The 22,229-nt window shown below is 41.6% G+C and overlaps 1 protein-coding gene across 10 annotated transcripts in view; it reads right to left on the bottom strand.

Moving 5' to 3' along the window:
• GLDN (gliomedin) overlaps positions 1-22,229 on the bottom strand; it is a 96,354-nt gene that overhangs the window by 9,102 nt on the left and 65,023 nt on the right. For 3 of the 10 annotated variants that reach the window (XM_069025570.1, XM_069025571.1, XM_069025569.1), the window contains 6 exons: positions 15,380-15,467; positions 3,150-3,201; positions 2,064-2,081; positions 1,303-1,410; positions 976-1,122; positions 189-314 (listed from right to left, as the gene is read on the bottom strand). In XM_069025570.1, coding sequence (XP_068881671.1) covers positions 189-314; positions 976-1,122; positions 1,303-1,410; positions 2,064-2,081; positions 3,150-3,192 — 442 coding nt within the window. In that variant the 5' untranslated portion in view covers positions 3,193-3,201; positions 15,380-15,467. Of the gene's footprint in view, positions 1-188; positions 315-975; positions 1,123-1,302; positions 1,411-2,063; positions 2,082-2,681; positions 2,746-3,149; positions 3,202-6,984; positions 7,255-15,379; positions 15,468-22,229 lie in introns of those variants that run through there. The other 7 variants (XM_069025573.1, XM_069025572.1, XM_069025576.1 and 4 more) reach the window with 6 other exon arrangements.

Below are 22,229 nucleotides of genomic sequence, written 5' to 3'. Positions count from 1 at the left end.
AGGGGTAACCTGCTGCCTTATTCAAACTATTTCAGCAAAGCACCTGAGCACACGTTCAGCTTTAAGCTTGTGCAGTTATATCAATGCCAGCAAAATGAAACACATGCTTACTGATCTGTGAGCCTCGAAGGAATGGTTTAATCTTGAACCTGTTCATAAAACGGGAAAGAACACTGCAAAGCACCAACCTGTGCATTTGCTGCTGTAGATGTTCTCCTGAAGCTCTGCTTTGGCTTTACCTTTACGTTTACCTGGAGGCCCTGGGGGCCCAGGAGGCCCAGGGAGCCCAGGTGGTCCAGGCTCACCTTTTGCACCTGTGTACAAAACACAGTGTCAGGACACAGGAAAGCAGGAACCCTGCAGAGAACTGTGTGTGTCCCCAGGACATCCACAGAACAGCCTCTCTTAAGAGGTTTCGGAGTACAGAAGATGGTGCCATAAACTCTCTGAAATGCTGTTTGTTAGAAGGTGAACCAGACAGAACTTCACAAGGTGTAGGACATCAATGCATTTTATCTGTCTGGATTACAGGCCCATTAGAGAGTTATAAAGTGTTGTTGCCTTTTACTTACTGTATTCTAATACCTCCATTTCAGATGCTACACTGCTGTAATTTTACACAGCTGCTTCACGTATTCCTGAGTGGGAATCTGCCCCTCATTTTCTAATAGAAAAATAAAACTAAGCTGAAATAAAGAGCAGGAGGAGGTTGACTGTATGAAAGCATTTTGGAAAGGGTGAAATTCACATACACCTCAGCCCAAAGGCCAAGCAGAAAGGTTTTTGTGAAGACTTGCCTTGCAAAGAGAGCAATCTCCTGGGCACAGCAATACTCAGGCTTCCCTATGGATATAGACCACATTTATACAGGTTGCTCCTGCCCTTGCAGGTCACATTCATGCTTCAGAAGTGGAGCCTATCTCTTCCTGCCAAGTACACTGTTGCGAGAGACCTCCCAAGAGCACTCCTCCATACCTTCTAATATCACATCACTGTTGGCATCCCCCTTTTGTCCCTTGGCTCCTCTTGCACCTTTTCCTCCTGGCATACCATCCTTGCCAGGTAAACCCATTTCTCCCGGTTCTCCTTTCTGTCCTTGATCACCTTTTGGTCCTGGCAAACCTAGAAATAAAAAACATTTCAGTATCAAGGGCACTGTCCAGTGTTAAGCACCAATTAATACATATTTTTACTACAAACCAAATTCACTCTAGTTATTTTTTTCACCTGTATGTAGCTGGGTAGCTGTAATTTGTTTGGATTTCAAGCAGCATTGTAACCTAATATGAAGGGAAACTGTACCTATTTTCCCTCTTTTTCCATTTATTCCTGGTTCTCCCTTTTGTCCTGGTGTGCCTGGGACTCCATCTGATCCATTGTAGCCAGGCAGTCCATGAAGTCCAGGAGGCCCTGATCAAAGCAAACAGCACAACTGAGTTCTCACTGCTGAATGCAGTTTATCCCTATATCTGCTATATTTACATGCAGTATGTTCATATCTATAGTTGAACGCCAGCAAAACATAACTCATATTTTTCTGATACAGAGAATTACTCCAAGGAGACCCACAGGTTAAGCAGCACAGAAAGAAAACAAGTAACCATTCATAATACAGCCTTGCAACCACCTGAGTGAGAACTGAGACAGAATTAAATAAGAAGGGAGGAAAAGCTGTGGGGGAGGTGGGAGGGTGTAATCAGTTACCAATATTTTTTAAAAATATGGTTTTTGTGTTAAATTATAATATCCACTTCCTTGGGGGTTTAATGTATAGACTCATCTCCTCATCTAGATGTTACTTAAACATCTGAATTTGGTTTTGATCAAGTGTTCTACTCCCACTACTGGAAAACTAAAATGTCTAAAACCTCCCCTCTCTCAGAAGGGGCATGAGCTGACTTAAATACAAGCATTATAAAGGCAGGCAGACATTCAACCCTACCTGAATCTAGTTGGCAAAGGAAAACAATTTTGGGAGAGATGCATTTCTATATTTCAATATTTTGTACCAGCAACTGTTTCAACTAGCCCCAAATGTTACTGCAATTGTCCTAGTGTCTTACCTGGGGGACCTGGGGGGCCTACAACAAGAGAAAAAAAAACAAGAAAGAAGAAATGGTGAGTTTAATCTAACAAGAAAATGAAGCAATTCCAAACTGAACTGATTAGAACTAGATCAGAACAGTAAAAGGGGAAGAAAACCTCTTAAATTTCAAAATTGACATCTATCTATTTAACTGCTTTGTGTTAACTACCTGAGCATTAGCAGTAACTCAGACTTACCAAAAGAGTAACACATTGACATGTAAATGTTTTGCTTTTTCCACATTTCAGTTGAAAAAGGTTTGACAACAACCTCTGCAATGTAACCTCACTGTCAGGGGCTTTGGTGCCTTCACAGAGCCATGGACACAAGATACCTCACAGTCAGTACATTTCCTTTATGTAAGTGTTCTCCAAAAACTTGTTCCAGTAGAAGAATACTGGCTTTACAATACTGATGAATGTCACAATTAAAAATCCTGGTGAAAATACACATTAAAAATTCATGCCACACTTCTCTGTGTTTTACAGATATTTCATTGCAGTTCAGGATTCAGGCTATTTAAATAGGGAAAAAAAAGACACCAGACCAAAGGCTACCAGACACTCTTCACCAAACCCTGTAAAACTTTTCACACCTTCTCCTGTCTCAGCCATCAGCAGCTCCAGGTCATCACTGGTGACATGTGAGACATCCTGCAGCTGAGGAGAACGAGTTGATCATTAAGCTCCACTGCAGCTGTAATAATGGGAGCAAGTTTCTACCCCCTCCATGTTCCTCCCATGTTAGGCCTGAAGTGTGACATACACAAAAATACCATGACTAGACCTCAACTAGTATTTTAAACAGCCAAGTCTAAAAGATTTGCTTGTGAAAATTACATGAGAGAGAAATGGCTCCAAGTAGAATCAACTGAGTTCCTTAAATTCTAGCATTTATATTAAGAGGGTACAGATAAGTCCCAAAGTGGTACCTATTAATCTTTTTTAAAAATTCTGATAAATAGCAGTTTTTTGACATGGTTATCACCCTCGGGTTTTTTGAAGACACTGGGTCTGTGTTCCTGGAGGTAACACGGGTGTAAGGCTTGAGGCAACAAACATACCTGTTAAGCATATTCCTTTGGTGCTGTTACACAAATCCACCATCACTCGGGCCTAATATTGCAGAGAAAGTGAAGTTGAGAGCAGTGTATTTCATAAAAATACCTGGTTTGCTTTACCTACAGAAATAATTCCAAAACCAAAGGTACAACTGTCCCTCTGTGCTTATTAGAATGAGCTATTTAGAATTACTTTAATACTGTGACACCATCCATCTCTTCAGGCAGTGTTTCTCTCCTAGGAATCTGTCTATAGACCTAATTTTAATCCTTACTGAAAATATGAATAGAATGCTGGGCAAATAACTCCATACATCACCTAGTCATTAATTTCACACATTACTGTAACAGGTGTGCTTGTCCATGTGTGGACTCTATCAGTGGAAGGTATTAAAAGCCAACACCAGCCAATAAAAATTACATTCAATTTTATTTCCTATTTGTATTAAGAGATGGAAACTTTTCTAATGCAGCATATGAAGGGAGAAAGATGACCTGTGTTCCAAGTAAGCAATTTCTTGTCTTTGAATAACCAAGATCTGCAAATTTGACGTGGACCTTCATCCACTCAAAATAATTCAAGCAAAAAGACAAGACTTTATTAAACCAACTGGAAGACACATTCATAAAGATGCTTTTAATCTAGAGTAGACTAAAATTTATCAATAGAGAAGTCATCTTTACAAAATACACAGTTCCTGGCTGGGCAAACATTCACATTACATGTCCTGCATAATGAGAGTCAACACTAAAACATTTTGCAACTTATCAAAACAAACAGCAGAAATAAAAATATTATGACCATGAACTCTGGAAGTCCCTCAACTCTCTATGGGAAAGTCTGATTTTCATAGCCAGAAAATTAAGGGTCACTATTTCAGGGCTGTGCAATATGTGATAATTTATGAACCATTTACCCAGAGTTGCACATCTATTCATCTTTGTACAATTACTCTGTTTACTATTAATGGAATGCACTAGTCCCAAAAGACAGAAGAAACAAGTGCAAGGCAATCTGAAAGGCAGATTGAAGTTTAATCCCAGCAAAGTTATTTGCCACTGTCAATCATTATTTTTAAAATTAATGCATCAGTATTTTCAACTGCCAAATCTAACAGACTCAAATAGAGGACAATTAGTTTGATGGAAAGTATCCTTTTGCTGCAAAACCAAACCCTATTTGACAATGAGCTCCTGTTCTGTCTGATACATACTGAGAATGTACTGATTCCAGACTGTACTGGAACAATAAATTTAAAATTTTAGTCTCAATTTAAATTGGCTGAGAAGTGCTAACTGGTTTTGAATATCAGAATATGCTTGTTTTCTTCCCCTCACACTCCTCAAAAACACTTGGCTCCTACCCTGCAATTTGTATAATACACAATGTCCATGTGCACTCTAATTCTAACTGCATTTTAATCTAAATAGTTCTGTTGAGGTTGTTGAAGTGATTACAGCTTGCTTTGGGGCCCTTCAATTATCTCAGCAGCACTACTTTTACCAGTCAGTGCAACTCAGGTGACAATTAAAAACCATGGCACTCAAGAAGTGCAAATAGCCTGGGACAGAACCTCCAGCTTAGCTATGAAAGACGAGCAGACCATTCACAGCCAGCATCATCACTAAGAAAAGCTACAGATAAAAATATATTATTTAAATCATAGGTTTATCATGGAGAAATGGTGGGGGGGAAAAAAAGAAAAAAGAGAACCTAAAATATGAAACAACAACTCAGATAATTGGTAGCCACCAAAAGCCACCACCTCTTGCATTGTCTTAAATCACACTTTGAACCTTTCTGGCCTGTTACCCTCCCATCAGTCTTTCTGCAGCAGCAGATTTGCCAATTTCCTGTTTTTACTCTCTTACAAAATAAATATATGTATACACAAACACATAAACAGGCCCTGAACAAAAAATATACTCCTGTTATTAAAGCTAACATAGGATTTTTGGTGCCTGTGGTTATGGTTATCTCAAAGATTCATGAACAATGGCCACAACAGATGTGTCCTGGGCAGGGGCTGTGCAGAGCAGAGGGACACTGATACCTGCAGTGCCCCTGCAGAAATGCCCCCCCTGCCAGAGAGAACCTGCTCAGGCCAAGCCTCCATTCAGGCCCACATTCAGCAGGGCTGGAGTGTCATTCCAAGGCCCACCAGTGTAGCAGGGGTCCTCTCACCAGCTCTAAGGAGCTTTGTCTGACACTACAAAAGTAGCCAAGTCTTCAAATTACATTAGTGGGAGTTAGATTCAAAATACAGAAATGCAGGAGTGGGAGGAGGGGGTGCTTAAATATTTTTAAGGATTTTTTTCCCCTTGAGCAAGTGGTTCTGCACACAGTTACACACTCTTTTGAGCAGCAGCCAGAATGAAAAATGTTTGATGGGAGTTTTGTAAGAACAAAAAGGCATCAAACCCTCTCAGGCAAATCCCTGCAGGATGCACAGATTTGAATGAAGCCCATCACACACAGCAGGAATCACAGTGAACGTTTAGAGGCACAAGTGCACAGTCTGGCCACACACTGTTAAAATACACAGCACGTGCTCAGTGCCATTGGGAGAGGGCAGTAAAATTCATGTAATCCATCCGTGGTACCTGCTGACAGCAGAGCAGCACTTTTAATGGCCACTGTCAAAATTATCCAGACACCCAACTGCAACTAATGACTGCAGTCTGAGCACCTAGCAGTAACTGGCACTGGCACTCTCCAAGCCCTGTCAGGATCAGAATCCTTCCCCCAATGATTTTGTTTGTGGATCCTTTGAACTCAGAGAAGCAATTCATATCAGACAGAGCAAAACAAATTGTGGCTGCCAAATTCAGGGATGACTTCTTAAAATAAGTTATTTTAAAGACAGCTTTGAGTACAAAACCATGTGATTTTACAGATTTTTACTTTTTGCAAAGTCTTGTACTGCAAATTCTAAACTCAAAGCACAAGGACTTAAAGGGCCTAGCTAAAAAAAAAAATATTATTCTAAAACCCAAACAATATCATTATCAAAACTCTATGCTTTGAATACCTGTGCTTGACACTCTCATTAGCCCTAATATTAATGGAGGTGTTATCACTGTAAAATGAGGATTGTAATAATTTGTTAACAAAAATGCCGTCAGATCATTACTGAAGAAGTATTTTCTATAAGTAATTTTTTAAACTAACAATATTAACACATGAATAAGAGCCTGACTTACACTTTCCTGCTTTTTCATGGGCCTAGACCTGCAGTCTTTACTGGGACACAGTTTCCACTAAGGTTCCCTCAACAGTAATATTTTTCTTGCATTTCTTCTAGCTCAAAACTTAAAAGCTCTTCAATCTATTCAATTACATGACATAGTTCCTACTGAGCAAGATCATCTTTTCACTGATGTGCAAAAAACTGCGCTGTTTAGCCAGAGAAAGGACATACAGTTCTCCTGATCCATCAAAAACCACCTTAAATTTAGCACTTACTGGAAGGGCATTAGCAGTTTCAAAGAGATGCGAGCTGAAGTGATGTCCAGCGCCTCATGCTGAGATGCTGAACAGCAGAAAACGCACGGGGGTTCTGTTAGTGGTGTTAGTTTTAAAAACCGCAAGACTTGGAACCTGGCAGTCTGGTTATCGCACGGAAATTCTGCAGTTTCGCCAAAGCCACCACTTCCCTCCCTTCCTTGGCGTAACTGCCCTTCGCAAAGTTTGACGGTACCCTGCGAGCTCAGTGGCCCAGCAGCTCTGAGCCCGCAGCATTCACCGAGCAGGGGAGCGGCAGAGCTTGGGCTGCGTGTGCTCGCCCCGGCGCCGCCGCCCCCCGGCCCGAGCGCAGCCGCCGCGGCGGGGCCGTACCGGCACCATGGAGTAGGTCAGCATCATCAGCATCTCCTCGCTCTCGGCGCGCACGTGGCCGCGGGCGCGCTCCCCGCGGCGGCTGCGCTTGGTGCGGGCGGCGGGCGCGGGCGGCAGCCCCCGCACGGAGCCGTTCCCCGCCGCCTCCAGGTCCCGCAGCGCCGCGCCGAGCTCCCGCCACTGCGCCAGCAGGAACAGCGTGCCCGCGGCGCTGAGCGCCGACAGCAGCCCCACGGCGGCCAGCAGCGCCCGCCCGCCCGCCGCCTCCATCGCCGCCGCCGCGCCCGCGCCGCCGCGCATTTATCGCCCGCGCCCGGGGAGTGCCGGGGGCCGGGCAGGGCCGGGCAGGGCAGGGCGAGGGCAGGGCAAGGGCAGGGGGGCCGCCGCCGACCCCTCCCGCACCCGAGCTGGACGCCGTCCCCGAAAAGCCGGACGGGACGCGGGAGCTGCTCTCGGTCACTTCCAGAGGGGGATGCGCCTGGGACAGCCTGTGACCAGGCGTGATTTCATCCGCCTGACACGGTACATGGCTTTTTCCAGGTGTCAGGCAGTGAGACTGCATAACAAAAAACCCTCCTGTCATCGCACAGATCCGTGACACAGATCCTGCAGCTCATACCATCACTTCGCTCTCTTAAGAATTTCATACATCATTCACTGATAACAATTGACCTCTTGCTTTAGATGTTCAGGCAAGACCTTTCCCAAATTACTCCTGCTAAACCTTCTGTGACGTGGGATATCTTTAATATAACAAATTTTGTTACCAGTTAATTCATAGCCAAGATAAGGAAATTAATTACAGCATGTAGCAGAATCTGACTAAATACCAAGACTTCATGAAGCACAGGGAAGCTATTGAACTCAAAACACTTTTCAAAAAAGTTATTTTAAAAGCTGACATTTCAAGTCAAAGCCGTGCACTTTCTTACACTGATACCCCTTCAAACTGACCTCAAGAAATTCCCAGCTTTTAAATGCCAAGTTTCCTACAAGAGAGAGCTTTGATCCTTTGTCAAAGTGACAGTTCTCTGCTGCAACTGATCACATCCGTTTTGTCCCCATTCTAACTATGCCACTGACCTGTAATTCATGCTAATGCCACAGTACATTGACAGATGGACTATTAGGTCAAACCAAATCTGAATGTAATACACTCCGTTCTGCTACAGCTGCCCAAGCACAGTAGATAAGCAGACACAGGAAAACAACTCCATCATATTAAATTTCTCATCTCTCTGAAATAAAAAAAAATACTGCAAAAAGTGCTGGTGTCCTCAGGCATTGCACTGGAGACTCTTTCCTTATGAAACTGCCATGATAAGTATAGGTAGGACAAGATGAAAGAAGAGGGAACAATCATTCCATCTCATCCCATGATGGCAGATGAGACAGAAGAAAATCCCCATGCACCCAAAGGCGTAAGGCTAACCAGCACAGAAACAAAGAATAGTTTGGGCTGAAAGGCACCTTTAAAAGTCACCTGATCCAACCCTTCTGCAGTGACCAGGTTGCTGAGAGTCCCACCTAACCTGGCCTTGAATGTTTCCAGGGATGAAGCACCTATCTATCACCTCTCTGGACAACCCGTGTCAGTGTTTCACCACACTTACTGTAAAATATTTCTTCCTTATATCTAGTCTAAACCTGCTCTAAGAATAGTCTAAGGAATCAGTACAAAACTAAATATACAAAAACTTCCTGAAAAATCATTTGAGGCTTCGGGCCTTGCCAAACTGTTCTGAAGGTGTCACAAAGTTCCCACACGCCAATAACCTTCCTGATGTCAGCGAAGACTCCAAGAATAATTACATCCCACAATATATCTACACCAAGCAGAACATTCCTGGGTGTGGAAAATCCCCTTGGCCAGGTCGGGTCAGCTGTCCTGGCTGTGCTCCCTCTCAGCTCCTTGTGCACCTGCTCACTGCCAGAGCAGGAGGATCCCACACGTCCCTGGCTCCAGGTAAGCGCTGCTCAGCACCGGCCAGGGCGTCGCTGTGGTGGCAGCGTTATTCTCATCACTCCAAAATGCAGCCCTGCACCAGCTGCTAGGAAAACAAATAACTTTATCCCAGCCAAAACCAGCAGACTTCGCAGCTGAGGTCCTAGCTTAGCACAGAAGTGCATATTTGAGTTTTGCTTACAGTATTACTCTTGTGAAGGAGAAAGAAGAGAAAGAAGTAAGACCTTGCACAGAAATTCCCAGAAGACAGTAAGCAGGCTTAGTTTATAATTCATAGACATAACAAAATGAGTAAGAATCTATCACACCAGCAAACTAAAACTTTCTGTCCAAGAACAAATAGAACTGCACCCTAGAGACCATGCAGCACAACAAACAGCAATTCTTCATCTTTATTGTTCATTTCAGAGCATAATGATTGAGTAACAAAAGAGTATAATAATTATGAGCTACAATTTGGAGAATAACAAAAGCAATACAGCACTCTTGCTTCCCCATCTGCCTAATCTTGCAAGGTTTTCTCTGCATTACAATCAAAAAGCAATTAAATATTGTTCATTAAAGAAATGGGCCACTGGATCACTACAGACATCCTAGCCAAGGCTGCAGTCTGTCTAGAACCTGCTTGGATGGCAGAGTAGCAGAATTCTTTCCCAGGCCCCTACCTATACCACAGGTTTATGGCAGTGTGTGCAGTACTGCACTTGGCTTGCTCAGACACAGTTAACACCTCTGGCAATAAATTGCCCAGTTTTTGAAAGTCAGGGATCAGTTGACAGCACAGTTTTGTGGCAAAGAGGTTCCCAAGCCTGCACTGAAAGTCCAGTTAGCTGCTCCAGTGGCAGGAGTAGCTGACTGATGGGGCTGTGGACATTCCTGTCCCTGCTTTCTGTCCCCCATCCCATGTGAACAGCAGTTCATTCAAATGTCTCCATGTTATCTCATCCTCTGCTACCACCTGATAATCCTGTGTCTCCTTCTGGATCTCTTGTCCCTCTGTAACACAGCTCAGATTTTGGTTCATCAGCTGCAATGCACTTCCTGCTCAGTGCCTCTGTTCCTTCTCCATGGTAAAAATCAGTCGTCCTAATGGTGATCAGCAAAGCAGAATGGAGGCTTGGGAATGTTGTTGGTAAATTCCAGAAACCTTACTGCTGTTTTTTACCAAAAAACCAGAAAAATTTGCTCAGGAGCAATCTAAACCCACGTGAGAAAAGTGTTATCCCCCTAGATCCATCATTTTCTCAGTTAAGTAGAATGCCAGCAAGCAGCACTTCAGTTATTTCCTGACATTTCACAATGTGTGTCTCTAAAGCACGTCCTAACATGACTGTGCATCACAACTGACAGGGCATACAAAGGTCATGTAAATCTGTCCAAGTAATACTGGAACCAGAAGGAAACCATCAATATGCAAATTGCAGATGCAACACCAGGTTTGTGCTTTTTAGAATTCCAGCTTTGAAGAGCTAAAACAAATTGTTAGGAAATAAAACATAGCTTTACCACAAGGGATATTTTTGTATCCAAATTACTCACTATGTGTATAATAAAAAATAGTCCTTGATTATTCTCAAGCTGACAATGTATTCAGATAGTGTCACACTTAACTAATGCTCCCACTGATGTTTCACTTTGTAGAAGTTGTTATTACTGATATCTCATCTATTTTGGCAGCTGTGCCCGTGATAAAGCACACGGGGGATTGGAACATTATTTTCACTTGGGTAACTAATGCTGGAAGATGGACCAAGCTGCTGAGCATGATGCTCTCATGAGACAGTTAACCAACCTGCCTCTGATCATGCCACGAAAAGATTAGACATAGTCTTTATGAATGCTATTAGAAAGAAGATAATCCCTTTTCCTCAATGAGTTAAAGTGAAAAAAAGGTCTTTTAAAGCTTTCATAACCTGCCATGATAAATGACATTTTATTGGATCTCCCTTCTCCTTGAGAAATACACCAGAGATTTAATACATTCATTTTACAATTCCAAAGCTACTAGACTCTCCAAACCTACAAAGTAGAAGGGGAAGATCATTCTTTGGCCTGTCAAACTGATGAACAGTAAAAGCTTTTCAGTAAATTTCTCACGCTTTCCTCTGCAGCAGCTGATGCTGGTAACTTCTGCAGCTGCATGTTCAGCATGGATGTACTCAGGGAGGAAGTCCCAGTCAGAGCTGCAAATGCCCTTCCTCCTCATCCCTGCTCCCACTGCTCAAACCAGCAGCTGAGCAGCTGCAGAGTTGCTGCATCCAAATCCCAGCTGCACTTTAATATTGGCACTGAAACCAACATTGTTTCTGCAGCAAAGACTTAGCTATTAAAATATTAAAAGGATTCTGACTACATGCAAAAAGAGAGGCTTGATTTTGAAATTCATATTAGGTCCTGGCATATTCATGTTCAGAAAAACTGGAACACGTAGGTTTGAAATGCCTTTGCATTCGTTGCAGGTCAGCCACAACAGCAGATTTAGTGATTCAGACCACACTAAGCTGTGGGATCAACCTCACCCCACAGAATTAATTCAGGCTTCCATCAGTGACACACACCAGAACACCTCCTACTCCATTTCTGCACATACATTCCACACAGATTATGGCATATTGGATACAGGCTTGCTTTTCAAGGAAAAAAATTATTGGAGAAAGAGAAAAATAAACAGAAAATACTGTAATTCTCGTGGGTTTATATCAGAGGAGGTGTGGAAAAGCTGGAGTTACACCCCGAATCCTTAAAGCTTCTGTTCTGCTTTCAGTGGCACAAGGATGTAAAACTCCTCAAGGAATCAATAACAAACACCTTAAAAATTACTTCTGATTTCAGGAAATTCCTACTTACTACAGACCTGCAAGAATAAGCAAATTTATGCAGAGGAAAGGATTTGCCAGCTGTTACTTTGGAATATCCGGTCTTAAGATAAATCATAAATTAGGACCCAGTGACAAAGTGCTTCTTACTAGGTAGGCCAAGTTGGTGTTTGAAGTTCAAAATAAAACCCATAAATATCTGCAAGTGCTGCAGCACAAAGAGCACTATTCAATGGCATCAGCAGAATGTCTCATTGTCTTTGAATGAACATTCAATAAATTGGAGGAAGATGCCTTAGAGATGCATCATCAGGGCACTGGCAGCTAAAGACTGTTTTCCCAGAAAACTGCTCAGAATTCCTCCAACACAACTTAGAAAAAAAAATCAAATGACTTAAGGAGCAAAGAAAGAGAACAATTCAGACACCACGGCTACAACAACCCATTCATAACTTCAACTATGGCAATAAAAGCAACTGATCAAAGCATGTGACAAATAGTAAGTGGCTTAAAAGATCTATCACATCTTTGTACTGCCATCAAAACCAGAAAACAATGAGAAGAACTGGAGAAACCCAGATAGCTACCCTTGAAAAATAGTCCCTGCTTTTTGCAGAGGAGCCTGCAGTTCAGTAAGGAAGGAAAGGAAGAGGACACTCCTCAACTGCCCTGAAACACAGCCAGAAATGAAATACTAAATACTCAGCATCAAACAAATAATCAAACTTAAACTGTCTTCGTACTGAGATACAAAACAACAAAGAACATTATTTGGTAAAGGTATTCCAACAACACAGAATAAATTTGGAGCCTGTGTGCTATGGAAACTCTTTTATGCCATCCACTTTTAAGAAGTCTGTCCAAGGAGCAGGAGTGGATGTCTCTGTGGCCCAGGTACAACAGACTGGGAGAAATGAAGCAGCTGGATATAAAGTAGGGCAGAGTTAAGATTGCCTCTCTACTTCAAAAACTTGTTTCCACATCGTATCACTGTACATGGCATCCACCCCCTTAACAGCTACTAATTCTACTACAGCTAATAATGATGAGCATTTCAGGTACTACAATTGACTAAATTCCACCAAACACTGAAGAGGATTTTGCACCATTTCCATTATGCTGCTCTCTTAGACATAAGCACAGAGTTGTTGTAATCAGCTCTTTGTTAGAATCCACTCTCAGTAGCTCTTGGTAATTTCCAATCAGGAAGCATTGAACACAAGCAGTATTCCAGCTTTTTTCCCCCTCAACTTTTTGTCATTCGTATTTACCACTGTGATTCACAGAGGATTAAACATAGCTTTGCCTTTTTGAGCACTTCTAACTTATTTATTTGATATATAACTATACACACCATAAATATACATTGTAAGACTTCATGAAGCCAAGAGAAAGACACAGCACCATATGATAGCACTGTTTAATATGTCATAGAGAAGAAATGTCAAATAATGAATTTACTATCGGTATCTTTGACTTTCAGAAAACTGCACACAGTGATAGCCACAAGCAGCTGAAAAACAAATGCACCAACTGCACTGGGATAATTGATAAATGGAGAAACAGCAGTGGGATCTCAGATCACTCACAAGACAACTGCTGGCTGTATTAGGGAGATTATTACAGGCACTAGATGTCAACTCATATCAAAACCACAGGACGTATTCTTTGAGGTCCTGATAGGAAAACCCATTGCAATTTTAAAGACACAGAGAGGTAGCAAAGACAATTAAACAGTAAAGCCATGAATTAGAATGACATTTAAAACAGCTATATTAAAGCAATTCAAACCAATCTGCCATTTTCATCTTTAAAATCTACCAATAATCTCGAATTGGATCTTCTTCAGATAGAAGAGTTAAAGCTTCCATCAGTAACCAACTACCTGTTCACCCAAAATCAGGAGAAAAATCACATACACTGGGTAACTAAGGAGGAACCTTTAACGAGCTTATCCATGACCTGTCAGTGCCTCTTACAGACAGATACAGGAACTCTGTGAGCACAGAGACCTGAGAACAAGGGCAGTCACATCCTAAAAATGACTGCTTTTCCTCTACCCCTAACGAAGCAAGACCAGGACATAGGTTTAAATATATGGGTCTAGGATTAAGGAAAATGAATCATATTCATAGATGTATTACCACTCAGGAAGAGCCTGGTACTAAAACAAACCTTATTCAGACACATTTCCTAAAAGGCTCTCTCTATTCCAGTGATTTTATCATCTCAACATAAGGCAAGAAACAGGAGATAATATATGTTAAATTTTTATTATTAGATTAGACTTTAGATATGGTTTTCTAAATATAAATTATCTGCAAGCACAATTTTCAGAAAAGCTGCACATCCAGTAACAGAATGTACAGACATAAAACTGTATTTTGAGTATTTTGCCCTATTTAGGGAGAAGGTATGGAAAGCACTCTGGTTTTTCCAGGTGAAGGAAGGGGTACATTCCCTTCCCTGAAGCACCCTTGTTTCAGAGCTGTGTGTGCCTTGATTTGCAGAGCAGAAAATGTGCAAGTCTGTGCAGATCTCAAAATGGCACATGGCTGTGCCACAGCACTGGGATTGTTCTGGGAATACAGGATGGAGGGGGCACTCTGGCAGAATACTCAGTTCCTTTGCAGGCATTGTTGCTGCAGCCCACGTCAGCCAGCAATTTGGCACATTCCATGTCTGGGAAGAAGCCTCTCAGATTGCTCTATCGGAATTTGTGTTTCTTGTCTCCACAGTGAAAGAGCTGAAGGCACGACAAAAGGAGGGGAAATGCCACAGCTTGTAACTCAAAAAACCAGTCATTTTCTAAACAAGTAGATCAAGTCAGAAAGACTTTTGGGAAAAGAGTCACTCTACCAGGTTTGTGGATGTGAATGACAGACCGGAGGCTACGGCACTGCATTCTCAGAGGTGCTGAGCACCTGCACTTTCTGGGGGTGCAGAGATCCTCCTTTAAGGAGCAGGTTGGATGTAACCATGACATAGATGAGCACAACATTTAGTGTATGCAAAGTATTTATTATCTGTGTGTAGAGTTTGTAACTAATGTTAGGATGGGCTTAATCTCAACGTAATTAAATGTAATTGTACAGTTCCTTCAGGTGGGAAAGCTGGAAATCAGTGCTTAAGCTGTGAGGTAAGGGAAGTGCAGCAGTGAGGAAGAACTGCAGCATTTCCCCAGCCACATCAGTTACTAAGGAAAAAAACCCCACCAAACAGAAAAATTTACCATTCTAGAGTAATTCACCACAATATATTACTCTTCAGCAGAAATGAGATGCACCTGATTGTGGGCTAATCATAGATTTTTTTTTTTTAATATTCTATTTTTGATGCAATTTGGATGCTGCTAAGTGTCCTTGCATAGCTAAGTGACTACTCAAAGCCACCTCACTTGCCTGTTTAGATACTAACTTTAAAATACATGCATAAGGGATTGTCATTTTTGTGTTACAGAATTAGATCAGGGTTTATTACAGGTGTGTACGGAGTCTGTCAAGTTGAGATGAGGATTATTTAATATATAAATATTTATGTGAAGCAAAGCCACAATGATGGGTTTGGTTATTCATTAAAAAAAAAGAATATTCATAATCTAGAACACTCTTACCTGATTTTTACTGCTTATCACTCAAGCCTTGGATCAATTACTTGTTTAGTTTTTATGGAAGATCTGCTGGACCTGGCCTCTCCTGAGCCTAGAAATACGAAGTCATTAAGGAAAATACAGACCTGAAGATTTCTTCTCAATTACATTCACCAGCCAGAGGTTTCAGTCAACCAACCACAGCTGAGAAACGTCCATCTGTGAACATTTACTAAGCAGCAGAGAGAATTATCACAGGCAGAGACCAAACTAACACAACCATTCTGCTGCCAAGGTGTTTCCTCCAGAGTTAGCTTAGCTATTACTGGGGAGTACTGCCCTGTGCAGTGCTATTTTGAGACTATTTACAAAAGCTTAATTCAGAACTGCCAATAATTCTGAGCATTTCAGGTATTAAAACTGACTGGATTCCACCAAACACTGAAGAGGATTTTGCTCCATTTCCATTATGTTGCTGTCTTAGCCATAATCTTCAGCAAATATATGTCTTCAGATGAATAAATTTCAGTACTGCTGCTTCAATTTGAGTTTATCTTGTTACAAGGAGGTTTTCAGAAAATACATGGTGTTTAACTTGTGTACACACACCAGTAACTATGAGCAATTTTGCAATGGACAAGCAATCATTTCATGGTATGACTGGCTGATAAACAAAATTACAGATAATTCTTACCTGTGCGGGTTATGACACATTTAGCTTTGTTTGTGTTTCTGAGCTTATCAGAAATGGCCTGGACTAAGCATACTTACACACAGCTTTAAAGGAAAAGATAATTTTTTTTACAGATTGTGGCATTTGCCATACATTCTGGGCCATGAATTCTGAGCTCACAACCAAGGAGCAATTTTGGTTGTTCTGCTACATAGCCACAGGTAACTATTTTGGTTTTGCCAACAGCTTCTTCTGCAGATGATTACAATTATCACAATGTGTTGTGTAGCATGAAAATACAATATTCTGTCAAACACATGAGAAAGCCTAAACCTACAACAGGTATTTCTACAGAACTGACTTGCAGCTTTTACAAGGTGGAGCCATAATAATACAGGAGGTTAAAAGAATATTTTTCAACACAGAGGGAATTATTTTAAAGGAGCACTTTCAACGTGAAATTCTCTACACCTTTAAGTTGGATTCATTCATGGTTATGGTATTCTTTTTCTCCATAGACCATTTCAAAATATTTGTTACTTGTATTTGCCAAAACAGCATAAATTAAAAATGCAGCATTTTATCAGAATCTGATGAGCCCCAAAATACTTCATTATTTGGTCTGATATACAGGCAAAATTATACAGTCCTAAAAAATCACTGAAAAACTCTGTTGTACCAACCAGAAGCCCAGTGCACAGAAAAAGCTTTTGCAAACCTGCTGTGCCTACAAGCAGTGCACTCTGGATGGTCCAAAGCAGGCACAGAGAGGCTTCTCTGAAGCCTCTTCTCTTCAGAGATTGTGCAGCCAAGGCTGTCTGAACTGAGAAATTGATATCACTAACAGCACTTGAAGAAGCAGATTAGAGGATTCAGGACAACTAGACGTGGTTAGCAGCATTTTCACGTGATGGCCACGTACATTCCTTACAAGCTAAACTTTAGAATGGCATTCAGTGCTTTAATTCTACTGAGAAAACACCTGCAGCACCTTCAGCAGTGCAAATGCTCCTGCCCTGCAAGCACTCTTGGCTTTGACTGGCTGGGGGGTTTGGCTATACTTTCATTTCAGCAAAAGTTTCACAAGTTTGTTTAGAACTTTCCATGGAAAGTATCCCCACTTGTTAAAAAAATGTTGCCTGAATCATCCCACAGTGTATCCAAGAGACCATTAAAAAGAATTCCATGTGATACAATGAGAGAGCAGTGGATTCATGTTCCTGCTCTAACTCCCAAATAACAGAAATTTGCTTAGAAAGAACTGAGTGGATACTGGGGCATTCTTCTAAATGTGGCACCAGTAGACAGCAAGTGGGGGAAAAACAGGGGAAGTAGTTTGAAGGTTTACATTTTTGATATCACCTTTATTGCAGACATCACATAAAAGAACACTGCACGAGACTTGCAGAGACATCGCTGTGGCAGCAGAGCCTACTCAAAAAAAAAAAAAAAAAAGGAGGAAAAAGACAGTATTTAACTGAGAAAGAATCCAGTAACAATCTGAAGACTCATCCTAAACTACTCTGAACAGCTTACACGTTTTCCCATGACAAGGGAACAGATTGCCTCTCAATGCACCTTTCTCCACTCCCCAAAGTGTTGCTCTCAAATCGGTCTAATGCCCACAGACAAGGACAGAAAATCTAACAGTCCTCACTAGTACTTGCACGTCAAGGACAAAAATCTTCACACACCTCTTTCTTTTTCTCACCAGCTGAAATGCCAGCTCAGGAGAAGGAGTTAAATGAAAACAAGTTGACCATCTAAGAAGCTGAAAGCGTGGATGCTCAGGCACTTAATAGAGAGTTAGTTTAGACAGTGCATCCGTGACCTGTTCCCGTAACACCCCATTACAGCTGCTTCTGCCTGTGACAAGAACACACTGTCCCCTTCTTCAAAAGAGGTAGTACTTCTTGAATTAGCAAGTGTGGTCTATGACAGTCTGAGGATTTGAACTTCTGTAGGCAGATTAATAGAAGAAAAATATCTATACTGTTAACTCTTTCCACTTTGGCTTTCATTAGGAGTTTTTAATGCTGTCCTATCAATCTGATATGGACAAAACAAGAAGAGTGATTTTTGGGGGGAAATGCAAGAGGTGCACTTGACTGCTTAAGAAAATGAAGTATTTGGTTATTGGCTCCAAAGGAGGTAAAGGCCTGACCCACAGCTGGGCCAGAAACTCCTTCAGGGAAGCCAGAGAGGGGGAGCGTGCGCCGGCGAGCAGCAACGCGTAGGAGTCCCCTGCGCACCTTTCGATCGCCTGTCATTTTACTGTGAGCCAAACATTTTATTCCATAGCTATGGGAGCCTGCATGAGCTGCCTTTGAGCCCTCCCTGCTGGGCTGCAGGACAGTGATCTCCCCATGAGCCTCCCGAGGTGGCTCCTCAAGACAGAGAGACCTTCTACTAATGACAGATCTTTGGATGAGTCCAACTCAAGCTTTCTCTGACTTGCCACTGGACTGCATTCCAGGTGACTCTCCCCTTGAGCAGGGACACATCTCAGGGTTTGATCTTCCTTACCTAAGACTAGGAGACTCTTCCTTAGAGATCTGGTGTGAAGATAACCCTCAAAAACCAGCTGAACCAACCCACTGGCTCCTATGCACCTCCTCACACATGGATTATTTGGGGGAAGAATGGGTGTCATAAAGCCCAGAGCACACAAACATCACGTGAGACCTGTTTCTAAGAAAATCAAAACACAAGTACACAAATTAAGGAGCTGCATTTGGTCACCTCACTAACAGTTTTGCCTGCATTTGTTCCAGGTAAGAGAAACCACTGAAGAGATCTTTTTGAGCGTTCAAACCCACATGGAGCACCTTTTATAAAGCTCCTTCCATCAACAACACTTGCAAGCAAAAAGAAAACCCACCAAAAACATAAACACCAAAGCCCAATTACCCAAAGGTGATGTCTGAAGACTGGTACCTGTCTCCAGGTAGTTTAGGCAGAAAGATTTCAAGAGGCACTTATGGACTCTTTTGTACCTGACAATATGATGAGCTTCTCCTAAAGCTTTTCTTTCCTTCCAGAATAAGAGCTAATGTTCTTTACTGAAACTTTGATGACTGAGACACCCTAGATGTTGAGCACACACACTTCCCAACACCCTCTAAAGTTTGGGAGTTTGGGCAACAAGCTAGAAAGAGAATGGTGAAGAATTGTGATACAGAACTGCCAAATCTGCCTGGTGTTAGAACTGCAAGCAGTGTAGACCTTCTGAAGCTGGGCACAAAAGAAAAAAAGTGGGCAGTTTAAATGGGTTCAATCAACTACACTGATACAGGAGCACTTAGGTGATCTTTTTAAAATGGCATTAGCTAGGGAAGCCAAACTCTAGTTTGCACGAACAAAATTCTGCTGGGGAGGCCAAAAAAGTTCATCTCTGCACTGAATATTACGGTAGAAAGGCCAAAGGCAGCTCCTTACAAGACACTGCACAAGAAAAATTCACGTACAAAATGTAAAATGAGTGATTTCCAATATTGTGTGCTACTAACTCCCTCAAAACACACCTGCCTATGTACACCCTGTTCTTTGAAAGGGTCCATTTATGACAATGAATAGATCTATTCCTGGAAATGGATGAAAGAATAACTCAGAGAAACAGTCATGCGGGGGATATGAACAGGTTTCAGAGAGCAGTGGACGCTGCCAAATGAAGGAGATGGTTAAAGACAGCACCCAGGCACTGCCCAAGGAAGCACTGGAAGTGTGGCTGGAAATGAAGACAATGGCTAAAAGCTGGTTTGTGCTTTATTAGTTCTTATTACTTTAACAGTGGACTGAAACCAACTCAAAATCTGCAAGCAGTTCACTGACACAATTTTAAGGAATTGATAAGTTTTTACACACACAGCAGATGTTTTGTTGGACAATTTTGCTCACCAGTGAGAGAACCTGACAGGCTGAACATCACCTGTTCCCCTGGCTGATACACACCTAAATTATAAAGTAGCACTGGAAGTATTTGAAGACAGATAATTGCAGTAGTCTCAGCTCTCTCAGTACTTGATAACTGCCTTGTTAAGGGTAGGAGGAAAAGAGCATGTACGGGAAGCTAAAAGAAAAAGTAGGAATAAAATGGCCAGTTAAATTACTCCAGTGTCTTTCTTCAAGTTCGTAGGACAGACAGGTGGCCATTATTGTGAACATAGGGGTGGCTAACAGTTCCACTTTGGGCTCCTTTATTTTTATACAGGGAAGGAAAGGCACGGAGAGGAAGGTATACACATCTGTCCCATGTTTAAACTCCCCACCTGGCATCTGGTTTTGGCCAATATCAGAGATGGAGCAGCAAGCTCCATGGGTCTCCAGCACGCCTTTGTGCTGACAGTCCATGTTCACACTGATATCTCTGCTTCCTCTTTCCTTCCTTTGCTCACACAACATGGAGTATATTAGGGACAGATTCACCAGTGGCTAGCCATCCTCAGGGTAAAGCAAGCATTTCCCTCATACCCTTGAGATTGCACTGAAACCATCAGAACATAAAAAGAATTCAGATCTGAGCCTGACCCCTTCCTACCAATTTCATAATAGTGATTCTTACACTGCTGATTTCATTGCCACTGAGTCAGTGTAAGCTATTTTCTTCCTACAGTTACTGGGGGAGATTCAAGCCCTTATGACTCTAATCAATGTTATCATATGAGCCACAGGGCCCCTAGAAGATTACATACCCTTCTGCTCAACTATGAAGAGCATTTTGCATCCTTTTCCCTGAACAGCCTACTGTGAAATATTTAGAACAAAAAAAATCCTGCTTTATTTTTGTTTCATGGTATAAAACCCAACTTTGTTAATTCAGTGAATGCCTACTCAGGCTCTAAAGAATTCATAGTGTTCAACCACAGACCTTTGTAGTGAACAACAAGTCTAATCATTCTGGTTGAATTATGCAAAGTTCCAGGCATTCTTTGGCATGAGAGAAAGATACATTTTCTCTGGTATATGGAAATATTATTTGATTTAAAGCTGTATCTCACAGAAGTCAATCTTGACAAAAACATAGTTGAAATATAAACAACCATTTTCGTGCTAATGAACTCATTTTGAGACTACTTCATGACCAGATTAATCAGCTTCCTGCTCCTGAATTCCTGCACAAATTCCTTGTATTAGTAAGTAGATACATAGCACTGTCAGAAGAAGGAACTCCAACAAAAACTTTAACAGGTTTTTCCTTTTTAGACATGCACATTTAGTTAAATAAATTATCATAGAGCAAGGAATAAAAATGTGTTTGTGTGAGAAGCTGGCCATTCCTGATCTCCCCCTAAACCTCGAGCAACACTTGCTGACAAAGAAAAAAACTGAATTTGTTTCACATTCCTTACATTAACTTCTTATTTTACTAAACTCATCATTCTGATGAGCTTTTAAAAATTAGTACTTTAGTAGTCTATTTTGTGCATGTATAGTAAAGAATATCTAAGGATTCAGGTGCTTCCAAACAAAACTAATATTTGTTTTAATTTCAATTTAGCACTAAGGAAAGCAATGCCTCTGAGAGCTCTTTCACCAACAGCCAAGTTACTCTCTAATGCCAGTGCCTGACCCATCACCAATAAAACAAACCATCAGTGGGGGGTGGCTGCAACCACATGAGCATTTGGAATATCAGAACTTCCCTTTGCATCCTTCCTCGACAGAGCACAAAAGCAATGGTGTGTTTGCAGTGGCAACAAGGACCAAGTTTGGCTTCTGAAAAAACATGTGGGGAGCATGAAGGAAAAATACAACCAGAAAACCAGCACAGAAAATCCAACACAGGCTGTTGTTCTCAGCAGCTGAAACCACAACTACACAAAATACCATAAGCCAGTTCCAAGTCATGGGAAGGAGCTGGAAACTTTCTGTGACACCTTTCTCATACAAGGCTTTCTTAATTTGGTCTCTCTGAAACAATTATCCATCTGCTTCAGAACTGACCACTTACATTAGCTTGCCCACATTAACAATCTGTAAGAAATACAACATGCAATGGACCAAAACCAGCACCAAACCCCAGCTCCTCCAGAATGTAAATATCCTTAGTCTACAAGCAGTGAAAAAACACAGTTGGCTTGTAAAAGCAAAACAAAAAAAATACTAATGCATGACTTCCCCCTAAACTTTTAGGTAGGCTCAAAAGTTACAACCAGCTATCATCTCTTCTTGAAATAAAACAAAGTCATTTTAACACTTCTA

The sequence above is a fragment of the Aphelocoma coerulescens genome, chromosome 10, assembly GCF_041296385.1.
Source record: "Aphelocoma coerulescens isolate FSJ_1873_10779 chromosome 10, UR_Acoe_1.0, whole genome shotgun sequence".
Lineage (NCBI taxonomy): Eukaryota > Metazoa > Chordata > Aves > Passeriformes > Corvidae > Aphelocoma > Aphelocoma coerulescens.
This window is presented reverse-complemented; position numbering and strand designations above follow the sequence as displayed.